Consider the following 16,408-nt stretch of genomic DNA (forward strand, 5'->3'; position numbering starts at 1 on the left):
TTCAGTTCATTGAGGTTTATATCTCTCTGGTGCTTTCACAGCATTTCAAACAGTTTCAGGTCTGAACTTTTGACTGAACCGCTGCAGCGCCTTCTTTCTTTTCTATTTCAGCTTTTTTTATATATTTTTTTATATAGAGGAGTTTATGGTTGACCCAGTGCTGGAACTTCAGCACAAACACCTCAAACTCTGTCTTCTCCTTTTTGGTCTCTTTGGTCTGGTGGCCATTGTTTCAGAAGTTTTGTGGTTTGCTCAGATGTGGTTTTGCAAACCTAAGATGTGCTGCGATGTTCTTTTTAGAAAGAAAATATTTTTCTCCTGGCAATCCTTCCAAACAAGCCACACTTCTTTTTCTAATTATTCTGACACAAACTTTGACATTTCATATGCTAACCGATGCCTGTGGAGCCTGAGGTGTAGATCTTTGCAGACAGTTTGCTGCGACACCCACTCCTGGGAGGAATGCTGGTCTGAAGCTATCAAAACGTCTACTTATGCAGAGGATGGTGCAAGCAGATGCAAGTAATCAATTAAGTGCATCTGATTAGCAGCACCTGGCTAGTGCACAACCTCTTAATTTCTATAGAACCAGTAATGGTGCACATAGTTTTCACAGGGCTGCATTTGATCACATTTGAACTTTCAACGCAGTTTGATGGAGGAGTCAATAAAAGGTCTATTATTATTTTATATTTTAGTATTTTATTACAGCTGATGTAGTCCAACATTAGTGACTTAAAGTAACTACAAGTAAAGAAAACCAGAGCAGTAATGTGAATGCTCTTTGCTTACGTGTTCATGCAGCTTCAAAGAAAGAAATGAAATATCTGTCGTGGGGAAAAAACCCTTTCATCTACTTTTCTTAACAATGTGACACACTCCTTTGCAAGGACAGAACAAAAGCCTGAACAAAAACACAAAACAAATATGTTCTGTTTCAGATGAAACAACATAATTTTATTCCAAGAGTCTTTTTTGCTGCTTTTGATGTGATGAATTACACAACTGCCATCAAAACAACAATAAACTGCAGATATAAAATTGACTTCTGTTAATCACTCACTTAACTCTGCTCGAAAGGTTTGGAAACTCCCCCAAACAGCAAACATAAACTATATTAATGAGTCTCTTCTCTGAAGCATGTTGGAAAACATTAAGCGTTGTTTGGTGTCATATTGTAGTTGCAATGAAGCCATAAACGTAAATCAGAACTGATGCTTTAGTCACATTTTGTCCTCCTTCATAACTGCATTATGTGTAATGTAATCTTTTAGTGCTTACCCCATCCGATGAGTATCAAACCCCAGAGGTATTTGGAATCTGATCGGAAGGCCATGAAGATGAGACTGTGGAGGTAAAGGCCTTCTACCAGAATCCAGTAGTAATTGGTAGCCAGAAAGTAGATGAAGAGCAGCACAGTCACCTTGCAGCCAATCTGAAAGCATTAACAGTTTTATCAGATCCTATTTGAAACTAGCATTATGCAGCTTATTATGCAGTTATTTTGCATGTCTGTGTGTTGACACACGCGATGATCACAGTACTTCAAAGTATTCAAACACCACAGGTGATCATAAGAGAGGAAATGATCTCATTACAATCAGAAGCAGCTTGCTGTATAAATTTGCACAAATATGGGCAAATATGTTATTAACTAGAACATAAACAGAGTAAAGCAGCAATAAGCTTCTGCTAACTATGTCATTCTTTGTGTATGATTTCAAAATTAGTGACATGTACAGGCTATGCCCACTAAATTTTATACTGTAAAGGTTTTCAGACGTAAACTGGATTGTTTTCTTTGTCATTTTTCATCTGTCTGCTAAACTCACTACTCAGTTGTTTCAATAGAACTGACACTATATAGATTAAAGTAGTGGGACTGAAAGCACCTGGATTTAAAGATTAAGAAATGTGGCCACAAACCTTTTATTACAGGACTATTTAAATACTAAAAATTTAACTTACAAGGTTTTTCAAGTTAACAAAAGTGTGGGGAAAAATAAATTAATGACATCTCAAAAAAAGAGACAAAAATAACCAAAATAACTCGTATTATTGTATTCTAGACACCCAGTTTAACTCTGAGTATTAAAACATTTTTAAACTGTGGGAAGTGTGCAAACCCAGTCCTAAAACTGTAAAAAATAGTTTCCTTAAAAACAAATCTTTAAAATTAAAAATTAATGCAAAACATATAATAACTCCGGTAATTTGTGCACAACAAATTAAATCTCCAAAAGTTGATTCTGTTCATCTGGATGTTTTCAGTGGGAGAAACGTTTCGTCACTCATCCAGGTGACGTCTTCAGTCTCAGCTGACTGCAGGTTTCAATCTTATAAACAGTACATTTGCAAAATGACTGAAACCAGCCCACTGAAGGAACAATGGGCTGGGAGGTCAGTTCTTTCATCATTAATATGCAAATTCTCCTGACCATTGATCAACAACTACTGATCAATGGCCATGAGTACCAATCACATTAGACTTTCATACTCAGTCCTGCTACAGTCCAACCTGTGCATTGCCTCGGGGACCAAACAACTCCTAAGTGTGCCACATATATGATTTGTTTACCTCCACTGTGTGGAGAATAGTTTGACACTAGAAGTCTGCTCTCACATTCAGTGGGGAAACCTTCTCACAGGGAAGAGTCACACACTGAATTAATGTTTAAAGGAAAAAGCAGGAAAGGACTGCATTGCAGGAGAAGTCTCACTTAAAACGTTACTGCCTCTTATTTTCAGTCTGGGATGTGAAAATAGGACATTTTCTGTGGAAGTGTTCTGCCAAAGGTGAGAATGTGTTTCCACCCATTTCCATATATATACACAATCTCGCAGAACTCATGCAAGTAGATGCTTCATTATACATCGCAGGCAGTATGTGATGGTATAGGTTGTGATTCCGACTGTCTCAGACTCAAAGGCTGAGTCCTTCAAGTATTCAAGGTATGATCTCAGTTTCCTGGAGCAAATATGCTCCAGCTACAGGTAAGTGGACTCCAAACTAAAGGTTTCACCTTGAAACATGTTGCTCATCAATGAACATTTGTTGTATTTCCTTCTGGAACTTTCCGTTTTCTTACCAGAGCACCTTATTTAATCATTTAAATTAACAAGCTTGTGAGGGTGGAATTGCTCCTCTGAATAATATGATTACATTTAAATAACTAAATCAGCTGGTACAGTAAGTGCAAACCGAATAATTAATACTAACAATGCTGCTTACAAGACTCTAAGCTTTATTTTAAACAGGAAAAACAAGCTCTGCTCTTGTTTGCTACAGCAAGAAAAATGAAATTTAAATACCAAATACAAGGGGTCTGTAACTGGGATAATAATGTAGTCTAAAACTGGTGACTTACACAAATTAAATACACACAAATAGAAGAAAACCCAGAATAAACAAACAAATCTAAAGTGAATTTCGCGTTGCTTACGTGTTCATGTGGCTTCAAAGAAAGGAAGAAAAAAAAATTGGGACAAAAGCCTTTCATCTTTTCACTTTAACAATGTCTCATCCTTCTTTTCAAGGACAGAGAAAAACCTGTAACACAGCCAGCGGTTCTGTTTCATGTCATCATGTTATTATCGGTACACATGAACACCCAAGTCACCTGTTATTAACATCATAATTAGGACTAATAGAGCTGTTTACAACATTCAAATTAACCTACGAGGGATCAAGCAAAAAAAATAAATGGATAAATAAATAGAATTGTTAATCCATCCTCTGAATGTCACACAGGTTAAATGCATCTGCAGTACCGTCAAACCATTAGACGTTTTGGCGTCACTGTCTACGTCAAGCTGCTCGGGGTTATAACTGGATCAGACTCCATTTTATTAGACATTTCTCTGTGTTTTTGTTTCGTAGAAAACTCTCTAAAAACATCCCATCGTTGTGTTCACTGTGTACTGTTCCGCTTCTTCATATTCAGATCCACATATCCTGCGACATTCAGTTCATGCTTATTTTGTGGGGATTTTTCATTTTGTTGTTATGGTGTCCACCTGTGCTCTGTGGTGCTCTTTGTCGTGTTTTATTTTGAAAGTGTCTTGTTCTGCTTCCTTTGTCTGGTTGGTTCAGTCTCAAACATCAACCCAGTGATAAAAAAACACAAAACCCTCGCTGACTTCAGTGATGTCACCTGATTGGTCAGCAGCAGAGCTTTGACATCAACACGTTTAAAGACTTCCTGTCTCATGTTAAGGACCTCACTTTGAATCGTGGGACTTTTGCTCAATGTTTTGGGTTTTTTGGTCTCGAGTTCTGTTTGTTTCTTTGTTTCATCTTTGTGTTTTCCTTCTTAGTTTGTTCTTATTTTATTCTCAGTGGTGATTCGGTCTATAATTTGTAACTGTAGTGAGTAAGCTGTTTTTTTTTGTTTTGTTTTTTTAGCTCAATCTTGTCTGGGGTCTAAATCCTGGCTGCTGCACAGCCGTGACATTGACATTGTCAAATAACATGTTACTCGTTTTTTTAATTCTTCTGATTTTATTTAAAGTTTGGGGTGGTTGCTTTCCCCAAAGATTTTCTGTTCTTAACTTTTTTTTCCTGTACTGGATTTCTTCTGAGGCAACCCATGTTTAATGTCCCAGCACTGTGTTGTGTGAGTAATTCCCTCAGGCCACTCTGCAGACGTTTGGACTTGGAGAAAGTTTGCATGGAGGCTCAAAATATCCACCAAAGGGTCCTCGCGCACTGGACAAATTGACAGTGGGACACCCCTAAGCCCTCACAGACTTAGCTGGATGATGATTCAAGTGTGTGAGGGTGGACAATGAGATTAGGTCATTTTCTTTGTGATTTCATGATTGTTTCCGCCTGATCTTCAGCCAATAAGCCCTGTGTGCATATTTATTCATGTGTCGCCGTCTGTTTTTGTTAGCTTGTTTGTTTACGAGCACCTCAGCAGTTTTCACTGCTTTCCTTCCTTTGGCACACTTTCTGATGTTTGAGTTTCTCATTTCTCTTGGATTCATTTTACCCTAGTGTGCTAATTCAATCAATACTGTTTTTTTTATTTGCATCTGAAAAATCAGGCTCAATTCAAAAAATAAATGCTGCAAATTCATCCTGTGAAATTATATGCATATAATATATATTATATATATAATATATGCATTAAGATCTGAAATATATTAATGTCCAGTGAGTAAAATCTATTATTCTTAGAAATACACAGAAACAAAATCTGGCTTTGTTGTGTAATGACACCTGATGAGCCTGATTAAAGTCACTCTTTGGATCTTATTTAATGTGCATGGTACTTACATACTGCGACTTGTCCAGTGATGATATGCTAACAGTTTTTAAGCTGTCGAGCAGAGCAGAGTCCAAGTCCTGCAATCCCACCCTGGAATACACAACTTTGTCCTTCATGAAGATGCTGACTGCTCGTAGCATGAAGGAAACAAAGAGGTGCATGTGGATGTAGTTTCTGGTGCAGTGAAGACGCCTGCCACACAAGCAAAGACAAAGTTATAAAAACTGCAAAGCATTTCTCATAAATGATGAAATGGGTCCAAGGCTACCCTTGTGGAACTGTTGAGTAGAAATGCAAAAAAGTATAAAAACATGATCTCATGATCACAAACACCAGTAAAGCCGGAGAGTTTAAACGATCTTCTTCCCTCCTGTGTCATCTCTGTAACGTCAGCTATAGGGGTTGAATGTGTATATGTGTGTTCCATTTAACAGAAAATAATCCACCAGTTTTATGCAACATTCAGCCTCAACAGGAAGAGGAGCTGGTGAATAGTAGATAAACAGAGCTGACAGAGGGGACGAATCCTCAGTGATCCTGTCTATTTCTGTCAGGAGTGAAACTGTCGATGCAGCACATTCCTGCCCTGTAAATCATGGACGTACAGAGCACCGTGACAAACAGGTGTACTGAGTTCTTCCACCGTATGGCCGGTAAAGAAACTGTCAAGGATTTTCAAACTGTCTCATTGTAAGCACGGGTCTCTGGCTATAAAATTGTGCAAGGATAAGAGTACGCCTCTGTTAAAGCCAGCGCAGCACTTCTATATCTCTGTTCTGTTTTGCTGCAGTAAACACAGAGAGCATTAAGAACTGCAAACAAATATTTACTATTTAAGTATTAGTGTTGCTGGTATTAAGACACTTTTTGATGAACATTGTCCTGTTTTACCCAAATATGAAAACACAACAGCCATACAAACATTATTTATTTATGTATTTATTTATTTATTTTAATGAAAGTGTAAATGACAATTTATTATATAACCATGTTTAACCCTTACATCAGTTAAACACTGTCCTCACTCCTATATACTACCATCTATAAATGGCAATATTATTTTATCATCATCACTCAGACCACAAAACGTTAAAAATAATGACTGCAGACTCGTCTCTGCATTCAAAGCGGTGCTGGAAACCTTCCAAGTGTGTTTTTTACTGCTGTCAAACATCAAAACTGACCTGAACAGCATGTAAAGGCCATGACTTGAAGTTTCTGATACTTCAAAACAATTAATCCCAGTGTGTTTTTGTTTTTTCCTACTCTGGAAAACACTGCACTGCTCAGCACTGCTGACTGTGGCTTGCATAGGGTTAATGTACTGCAGCTCTTTAAAGGGCGCTTTACATTTTCTAACACACATTGTTTACATTATCTCTAGAGACAAAAACTGAGGCAGACAGCAGCGGGAGCTTTGAGGGCTGATAAAGAATCAGAATCAGAGATTCATGCGGACTTCATGCGGATACCCTCTCGGCGCCAGCTGCAAGGCCGGAGCTGAACAAAACACCCTGATAACGACTGTGTTGAGTCTGTTCCTTCCCATTCCCTACAAGGCCACCTGGGTTGGCTGGAAGACTGTTTACTTAGCCTGGCAGTGCGAAGGACACTGTGTCAGCTGAACTATGGACACGCACACACATACATATACTGATACTGATAAGCACTCACTGACGCATCACCCTCCCTACCCCGGATCCAACACCACCTCCAACGCTTACCTCCCCTCTGATGTGGACATCGGGTCAGTTGGAGGCGCAGTCGAAGATTGCAGCAGTCCCAGATCAGATGTACACACTGGAACTCTTTCCCATGTTGCTGTCTGTGTTTATTGTGCTATGGTGTGTTGATATCTGTGCATTCCTGTATTATCCTTTTGTGTTACACATTTCAATGTTTTTTTCCTCGCTACCTAGCCTGACCTGTCTCCCAATGTGATGTTTGTGTATTGTATGTAGGGTCAGCAAGGTCTGTTATCTCGGTTGTGGGCAAAAGACCTGCAACTGACAAATAAAGGCTATCTCATCATCTCTCATCATTTGTCGGCACTTTAAGAAGTCAGAAATACTGGATTTAAGGCCTGTATTTGTCAAACGGAGCCTTGATGGCTCTTTGAAATTTCAGCTGCAAATGATCTAGAAAATGTGCTCTGTTTGAAGTTTCCCTTTTTAAACATGCATCTCTGATCACGTCGGGCACTTTTGAAGAGTAAGAGGATGTTGACTCAACTTTCAGCTCTCATCTCTCGCAATCAAATCCAGCAACCCAGTCAAAACATGGTGGTATTAAAATCAGGAGGAAGTTTACCTACACACAGGATACCCATCAGTTGTGGCACAGAGCTCATTGTTCTGGATTATTTTTATGCAGAAGGCAGGAGAGATGCTTCTAAATGGGAACGTGTAACACTGGTGTTGCATAAATGACCAGTTCTTACACTCAGGTTTTAAATCTTAACAAATGCCGTCTTCAGTTAAGTGGGTTTTTGTGTGATATACAATTTCAGGTGGGCAGAGATTTCAAAAAGGTTTTTGAAGTGTTGATGGGATTATTACACCTACCGTAACACGTCATAATAAATCTCGAGAGCCCTGCCAGTGGAACTGCAAAATTAAAGGCAGTTTGAAATGATCGCCTCCGGTTTACTTGCATCTCTCTGAAACGAGGCTTTCATCTTCATCAAAGCTTTTATTTTCATAATTTAAAATATTTCTTTACACTTGTTTGAATCCTCTTATGTAAGGAAGCAAGCGGTTACAGTAAGTCACATAATTTGCAGAGACTTAAAAAATGTGGTTGGCCGCTCCGTCTCCAGTTACCGGATCATTAGAGGTACCTTCCTGTTGCTTGGATATAACCTGTCTTCAAAAATACTAAAAATAACGGAGCCCATGATTCTGCAGTTGTCTTTTCAAGGATACTTAAAATAATATCATTCAGAAGCTGTTATTTGTTAGAACTAATCAATTTAAATCGAACCAGTTAAAAAATTAATTTACCCTAATCAGTGATGGACATTGAAAACTTTGATGGCCATTGTGATTTTGAAGATCAGATTCTGTATCCATTCCTTTACTGGTTTCCACAGATGTTCAGCAAACCACTTTTATTCCCCGAGTGCTGAAGCACAGCAGGAAAAAGTCCTTCATGTGGTCCAGATGAGGAAAAGCTCCACTGGCACCACTTTCAACATTTCAACATTAATAGTGTGAATGCCGTGACTGAGATCCTGTTTCTCTGTAAACTCCGTTTCTTTGCCGCTTAACTATTCCCTCAGTTTTCATCCGATTTTCACCATTCAAATTTTAAGCTCTTCTGCTCATTCTGCTAATGCCAGCTATATCTTTTGGTGCTGATAACTTTTATACTTTTTGAAATATTAAGCTTTCTATGTCATTTTTTGGCTCATTTTAATGAACGGGACCACATTATCAGTGTGATCACCAGGTTAGCTTGCCGGGCTGAGCCGTGTTTTATCTCAGTGAGATGGGCAGCCGTTTTCAGAGCAGGAGGGTTCGAATCCCACTTATGGCAACATTTTTTTCAGTAAACACTTTAACACTTTTCAGCAGAAATTTCAGCTTTTTCACCTCTTTTCAGCACAAATTCCAGGTTGTTCAGCGGTTTTCAGCAACAACTTCAGTTTCTTCACCTATTTTCAGCAGAAACTTCAAGTTCCGCTCTTTTCAATTCAGTTTCAGCCTCTTCTGCTCTTTCAGCAGAATTTCAGCCTTTTCACCTGTTTTGAGTATACAGTTCTTCTTCTTCACCTCTTTTCAGCACAATTCAGCTTCTTCGGGACCCTGCACATTTTTTCTCTCACCATATCTGTCTTTGGGACAAGAACTAGTTTGGCTCAGTGAGATGAGCAGCTGCCGTGAGACCTGGTGGTGCAGGTTCAAATCCTATCCGTGGCTGTTGTCACATGTCTTCTCTGCTTGCAATCAATGTACCCTTTCAAATACAACGGTTTTCAGCAAAGACTTCAGTTTCTACAAAGTGTTTTCAGCAGATAGTTCTCCTTCTGCTGTTTTCAGATTCCACTACACGGCATTCACACTGCATTTTCGCAGAAAATGCAACTTTTTCTAGATTAATTTATTAATTTAAAAAAAGAAGAAGCTTGGAAACATATCCAAATTAAAACTACTACAAAACCACCATTTACAATTTCTTTTGGATGACATCTTTCTTACGTATTTGTGTTTTATCTACAAGGCCGTTTATTTTTCTTTATTTGGATCACAAATGTAAAAAACTTTAGCAGTCATGGATAAATGTTGGGGTTCTGGTCAAAGTCAATCTGACAAATATTTTGTTAAACCTAGCCATCGGTCCGATCCCTTTTTCAAGAAGAAGGCACAAGGTTTTTAAAAGTCGATGTTCACAGTGTATTTACAACTTCAACAGTACACACACAACAGAGAGATTGCCCCTTTCACACTCAGTCCCACCAAAATCTAATTCTCAGTCTTTCCAGCCAGGCTGTATGCAACAGTTGGCATGGTATTGACTGCTTACCAGGATCCAACCTCTGTGCAGATGGCGATGCAGGGAATGATGAACTGGAGGGGAAGTGTGCACAACTTTGTTTTGAAGCCTTGGATCTGGTAATTAGGGATGTGTTTGCATACCACTACACAGGATGTGACTTGCATGCTAACCTCATAGCCAGATAAGAATGGCTCCCTGTGTCCTTGTGTATATTGTTTAGAATGTTCTTATATTTCTGGTATTTTCTGATTGATTTCTTCATGTTTTTAGTTGGTTTATGATTGTCCAGTTTTTTATTCCTGGTTTATAATAAGTGTCAGTTCCTATTTTGAGTTTTTCTTGCACCGTTCCTGTTGAGGAACACAGGATGTCTTTGTGAGTTTCATTTACCTTTGCAAAGGGGTCAAACAACATGTAGTAGCCTGCATTTTGACCAAGAGGGACTGCAAGCCTAGAATATTTATATAGACAAGATATGTAATAAAAGATAACTCGTACATCAACACGTGGTATTTCTGAAAGATTAGATGGAGACAGAATATGACAGCATGTCAGAGCCTTTCATTTGGCACAGTCAGCTTGACACGGAGAAGCAGCGGTCTTAGAATTTTCCATTATGTTCCTTCAGTCTTTCATTCTTGGTCGTTCGTCCGTCTCATTTCCGTACGCTTATACATTTGCCCTCTCTGTTTGCCCGTGCCTCTTAATGTTTCAGTATCTGTGTCTAGTAGTTTTCTATTTCCTCTTTTATTTTGTAGCCTGATTTCCCTTCATGGCCTTGATTGATTAGTTTTACTTCCACTTTGTGTTTATCATGATTGAGCTCGCCTGTGTAATCCCCCTCACCTGTTCCTTGTGTGTTTTTATAGTATTTGTCTTCTTGCAGCCTCCCTGCATGTTTCCCTCTCTGCTCTTCTTGGCTTTAGTTACTTTGCATTTTGGACTCTGTTCTCTTTTGGATTTGTTATTTTTGGGCTTTGATCAGACACGGCTCACATTTTTGTTCTGTCCATTCTGCCTCTGAAAGCTGCGTTCTGGGTACTCATATCTACCCTCCAATACGACAGAACAAAGTAAAAATTTTACATCAACTGTCGAAACGTTCAAAAATGTGGCTGTGGTTCTGAAATAATTGCTAAGGGTAAATCTTGGCTCCTGAAGGTCAGTTTTGCTACATCTACTGCTGCACTGCCGCTGAATGTCAACACTGGACATAAAATGATCTCTTCTTGTCTCATGTGGACATACAGATGAGTCATTATTTGAGCACATCTTACATTTCTATATGCAGATGTGTGAGACGGCAGCGTCCCCAAACACCACACTCTAAATTTGACTAATTAGCATTCTGCCATTTGAAGTATACTCAACTCTGCATCCACTAGATGTGGTTCGAAACGATACATGAGGCAACAGGACACAAATATTCCAGCTGACGAGGGAGCTGACAGAGGCATCACAAGAATATAAATATCCCCAGCTGCTGGGGAATTTTCATAACCTGTAAAGTTCAAGTCAGTAAGGCATTAAATGTTGCTGTTATTTTTAAGTTCCTGCCACTGCTGATTTTCAGAATCCAAAGCAGGATGTGCAGAAGCAGCAGGAGTCCGGCTCCCTCTGTCATTCCACTGATGTGTTTTCTATCTGCAGAAGCTCAGATTTGACAAACTGCAGTTTATGATTTAAGCAAAAACAAAAACTGCTCTCTTACCGGAAGTATCCAATGATCATGATGGCCACTAGCAGAGAGCTGAAGGACACGGCATAGCCAATGGTATACATGACGTACAGCCGCTCAAAGAAGTCTTGCTGTGACAGGAAAGAGAGACATTTCCTATTTAGTCAACTTCTGAACAAGACTGGTACAATTTACACAATCATGACTCACAATGGTATGGTGAAAAAAAACGGAGCATCAATAAGAACATGAAAGCCCATCACAAATGGAGTTTAATTAAAACAGAAAAATGAGTCAGCATTACATCCCTAATCTTTGATAGAGTAGAAATTACTTCAGGAGTTTTAGCAGCAAATCCATCCCCTGGAAATCTAAGATAATGTAATCTCTACGAGGAGTGGTTAGGCTCAAAGCAGCCAGAAGATCCAGCTGATACCAAAAACAAAAGATGGCTATAAGTCTCTCTTCCTGGTAATGTTTTATTTTCAGAGCAGATGACATCCCCAGGGTCGTGTGGTTGCTTAGATGAATAGGTTGAATATGAAAAGCTGTGTGGAGTGAAATTAAAAGGCTAATTTTATAAGAGAATTATTAATTTTCTTGACAAGATTTTAATTCTTTGTAAAGAAAAATGATGATGGAGGGAAATTAAGGCTGAGCCGATCCATAATTTTTAAAGCGACAGACCCGGAAGTCTTTTTGTTAAACATGCCTCAAACTAAATTTGAGATATTAAGCACATGTTAGGCTTATTGTTAAAAAGCTGTACCAGTTGCTCAAAGTCAGTTGTGATTTCACAAAAGCTGCAATCGAGCCAAGTTGGATGAAGGACTCGGAGGATTGTAGATTTGATTCTTCTATCTAAAGCAAGTTTGTGGAGAGCGTTTAACAGGTTGGAGAGACAAACTTTTTTATATATAAAGTTACTATTTTTTTTATTGTTTTCATGGAAACAGCCCAACTTTATATAATTCAACACTGAATGGAAGCTTGTTATCTGTTATCACTCGGCTGCAATTTGTCACTCCTCCAAACTCGAGTGTCTCAGTAAAGAGTCTCCGCAGCAGCACGTCGACTACTTTTTGTTTCCTACTACAGTACACCCACTCCTGACATGAGGCATCCAAAGCTGGCAATTAGCCGGTGAACACAGCAGCAGTTAGCAGCTAAAAAGTCAAACATTTCCCCCTGGAGCTGTTAGAGACGCACACAAAGACCAAAAAAACACATGGTACCAAGTCCAAATACTAATGATGCTCCATTTCTCTGTCTGCTGTGTGAATACACTTACAAAAGCTGCTTTAAAAGGTGACATGAAGGCATATTAATGTCACTTATGTAGTCTCAGGTTGGATAATCCATTTATTATTAATCTCTGTCTGTCTTCCACAGCATGTCTTTATCCTGTCTTCCTTCTCTCACCCCACCCGGTCGCAGCAGATGGCCCCGCCCCTCCCTGAGCCTGGTTCTGCTGGAGGTTTCTTCCTGTTAAAAGGGAGTTTTTCCTTCCCACTGTCGCCAAAGTGCTTGCTCATAGGGGGTCATATGACTGTTGGGTTTGTCTCTGTATGTATTATTGTAGGCTCTACCTTACAATATAAAGTGCCTTGAGGCGACTGTCGCTGTGATTTCGCGCTGTATAAATAAAATTGAATTGAATAACATCATATATGTGAAGCAGGTAAAACAAGGAAAGGGGAAAAGTAACTGAAAGTAACTTTTAGATGAAATATGAGAATTTAAATGGCTGTAAACAAACGGATGGAGAGATGAAAATTTCTCCAATTATTGAGATTTTGTATCCTTTTCTGCCTTCAAATGGCTAAAATATCAAAATCTGCAGTTGAAATTGATATTTTCATAGTGAATCATACCAAACAGCACACTAATCACTATGGCGGATGCTAGGCTTTATTGAGTAATATGTTTGATCTTCAAGAGATGCAGACTGTCTGCATGATTACATGTTTTTAAATTTTATTTATTTTTTGGTTGCTTGGAGCACAGTGTTCTTATTTGTCCTGAAATAATTATGCTATATGATTAGTCACCGGCTTCTGAGTACACTTTGTTTGGTTTCTTTACCAAATGTCTGCTTTGTATTTTAAGAAATGCTTTTTGGAGCTGATTACTGAGTAGAAAATAAGACTGTCATAATCCTGCTGTACAAAAGTTAGCAGTATTTCCGATTTCCTTTAATCATTTTTCTTCTACAACCTGAGAAGGAACACATAATGAACAGCTAACAACTCATAAATATGCAGCCTGTGATGAGAGCCTGAAAGCTGTGTTAAAGGATAACAAGGAAAAAGGAAAAAAGGGTGAGAACGTGAGCTTCAGAGGATGAGGAGCTGTTTGGCTGTTAGACACTCGAGGTAAGAATATGAAGCTCTGCACCACAAAACAGATGTTTGTGTAAGATGGAGCAGACAGGGCAGCAGATGTTTCAGAGAACATCCAGACTTATTCACAGAGGTCTGCTCTATGTATGTTTATTGACCTGTGTGCAACACTGCGCGAGGCTTGATTCACCCCTCGTTTATTTACATTTAGATAGGAAAATGGAAGATATGGCAGCAATTTATTGAAACATGGAAACAGTATGTGAGGTGAAAGCACAGTTTGTACATTTTGAAAGAGCTTAAAAGTCAAAGAAATTGTATGGCTGCTTTTTTCTTCTGCACAGCCTGAATGCTGAAATCAGATGCTTTCCAGATAGGATTACACTGTAGATCTAAATCTACTGGTACTTTTCTGCGTTCATAATTTCAGTCGTTTTAACAAGCTCTCCAGCAACACTGGCTGAAATCCAGCTCCAACCCATCAGAAAGTGTTACAGACAAGTGTAGATACTCAGTGTACCTCCCCAGACCTCCTACAGACAAACTGATGAAGATCTGAACCAAAAATTTCAAATTTAGATTCATCACTGACTTCCAGCCCAGTTGTCTCTTGTCTAGCACACATCAGCCGTTTCTCCCGATTCCCTTCTTTAAAAATGACTTCTTCACAGCCATTTCTGATGAGGCTTCGGTGAACAGCGGGTGGATCAGCTGAAGGTTCAGGTGCATCTCTCAGCTCCTGCGTCGGGTCTGTGTGGCTATCAGACACTGTTCATCTGCAGTGGATTGTTTTTAGCCCTGTCACTTCTTCTTTTGTTCTCCACTTGTCTAGTGTCCTTAAAATTTTTAAGAGGCAACAATGCCAAGTTTTCAGCTGATAGCAGCGTGTTGGTGTAAAAATACTATTTCATGCCTGTCAAACTGTGTTATCGTTGGCATTTTTCATGGTTTCAGCTAAAGAAACAGGAAGAAATGTGTCTTTGCAATAGGCTGCTTGTAATAAAGTGCCAAAAGATACAATTTAAATTTGGTTCTTTGTTGTCTCTTGTCTGTTTTAGACACATCTAGTTGCTTCATCTCTTGATTTAGGACTTTTTTGTTTTGTTTGAATGATTCAAAGCCAGTGTTGAGTTCCTTAATAATAGGGAAAAGGGTGGTGCAGTGGTGTGATCGTGCAGTATGCACGCGGGAAAGGTCGTCAGGCTTAAGTTAAGGGAAAGTCTGGCTGCTTGAAAGCAAAATGTACAGAAATGAGGGGTAGCTGGAGACTTTTACTGTATACTCACAATGGAAAACATATTTCACAAATACAGCTGCAACTTTAATATTTTATAGCGATACTTACTCTCCCATCTTCGTCACTGAAGGGCTGGAGAAAGCGTAAACACTCTGAGTAATTGGTCCATGTTTTGTTCCAGTGCTCCATAAAGACCCAGGAACCGTTGATGTCACACTTCCTGTAAGCATGTCCTACAAAATGCCCATTTTAAAAATAAAAAATAAAAAATTATTTCACTCAAACAAAAACACCTTTAAAAAGGTTTAGGTGACTAATGCATAAATGGCCCAAACACATCTATTCTTACACAGGTGATCTGAAATTATTAATCACAATATATGTCATATATAAAAGGGAAAAAATCATTTTTAATGCCTTTAAAAACCTTTTTACCTTCAATTTATTGTGACTTTCACATCAGGGAAAGAACGGATGTAAATCAAACTATTAATGACTGAATTTAAAACATTAATGTTGACGCTCGATGTGTAAAGTTTGTTCCACTTTAATTCTTTAATTTTTTTTCTTTGTGGCCTGAATATGAAGCTGAAATTATTCAAGAATCCTGCTGTAAGGACCACACAGTTTCACTAATTATCCACCAAATATGATGTTCCACTTTTCTGTGGTTCGGTGTTTGTGAAGAACATATCAGATTGAAATTTCTCAAAAAGCAAACTTTCATCTTGTCCAAGACCTTCAAAATCCTCAAAACTCTTTTCCGGATTGTACGCTTTACCTGCGAATATAACGAGTCGTGCTGAAAATGCTTGTATTAGATGTTCGCTGAACAGTTTGAGCATGTTAAGCTCTAATTCAGTGCTGGAAAAGAAAAGTGTTAACCTTGGTGATTGAAGTCATAGATGTACGATGGGCAGGGGACCTTGGTGATGAGCCCGGGGGAGCCGTGGGGCCAACAAATCAGACCGTCCCAGTCTGGAGGGCACACCTCATCTGCAGTGAGAAGATGAAGAAGTCAACACGTCACCAATATGATACCCGGCTGTTTTTCCTATGTGTGCTTGTTTGTTTTACATGCCAAGAATATGGACTTCTATCATATATATCCATTTACATTGTGATGCGAATAGGCTTGTACACTCACAGGTGCACCTGTTCAACTGCTCATTGATGTCAGCTCAGCACATCATTTAGCCATGTAGACATGGTCACAACAACCTTAGCAAAGAAAGGGCATTTAAGTGACTTTGAATGTGGCATGATTGTTGGCTGGTTGGAGTATTTCAGAAACTGTGTAAATCCTTGAGATGCTTTTCTCAGAAAATGCCAGCAGATCAACAAAGATCTGTCATCCAGTGAGCAGAGGTTCCCTTGCACA

General features: G+C 39.0%; 1 protein-coding gene across 1 annotated transcript in view; it reads right to left on the bottom strand.

The window, feature by feature from the left end:
• pth2ra (parathyroid hormone 2 receptor a) overlaps window positions 1-16,408 on the bottom strand; it is a 69,463-nt gene that overhangs the window by 43,039 nt on the left and 10,016 nt on the right. Inside the window, exons 3-7 of the mRNA XM_087829656.1 lie at window positions 15,913-16,023; window positions 15,136-15,260; window positions 11,482-11,579; window positions 5,282-5,465; window positions 1,282-1,435 (exon numbers count right to left, since the gene is read on the bottom strand). Of these exons, the coding sequence (XP_087685782.1) occupies window positions 1,282-1,435; window positions 5,282-5,465; window positions 11,482-11,579; window positions 15,136-15,260; window positions 15,913-16,023 (672 nt within the window). The remainder of the gene's footprint in view (window positions 1-1,281; window positions 1,436-5,281; window positions 5,466-11,481; window positions 11,580-15,135; window positions 15,261-15,912; window positions 16,024-16,408) is intronic.

Source organism: Neolamprologus brichardi, chromosome 16 (genome assembly GCF_056152115.1).
Source record: "Neolamprologus brichardi isolate AB-2024 chromosome 16, ASM5615211v1, whole genome shotgun sequence".
Lineage (NCBI taxonomy): Eukaryota > Metazoa > Chordata > Actinopteri > Cichliformes > Cichlidae > Neolamprologus > Neolamprologus brichardi.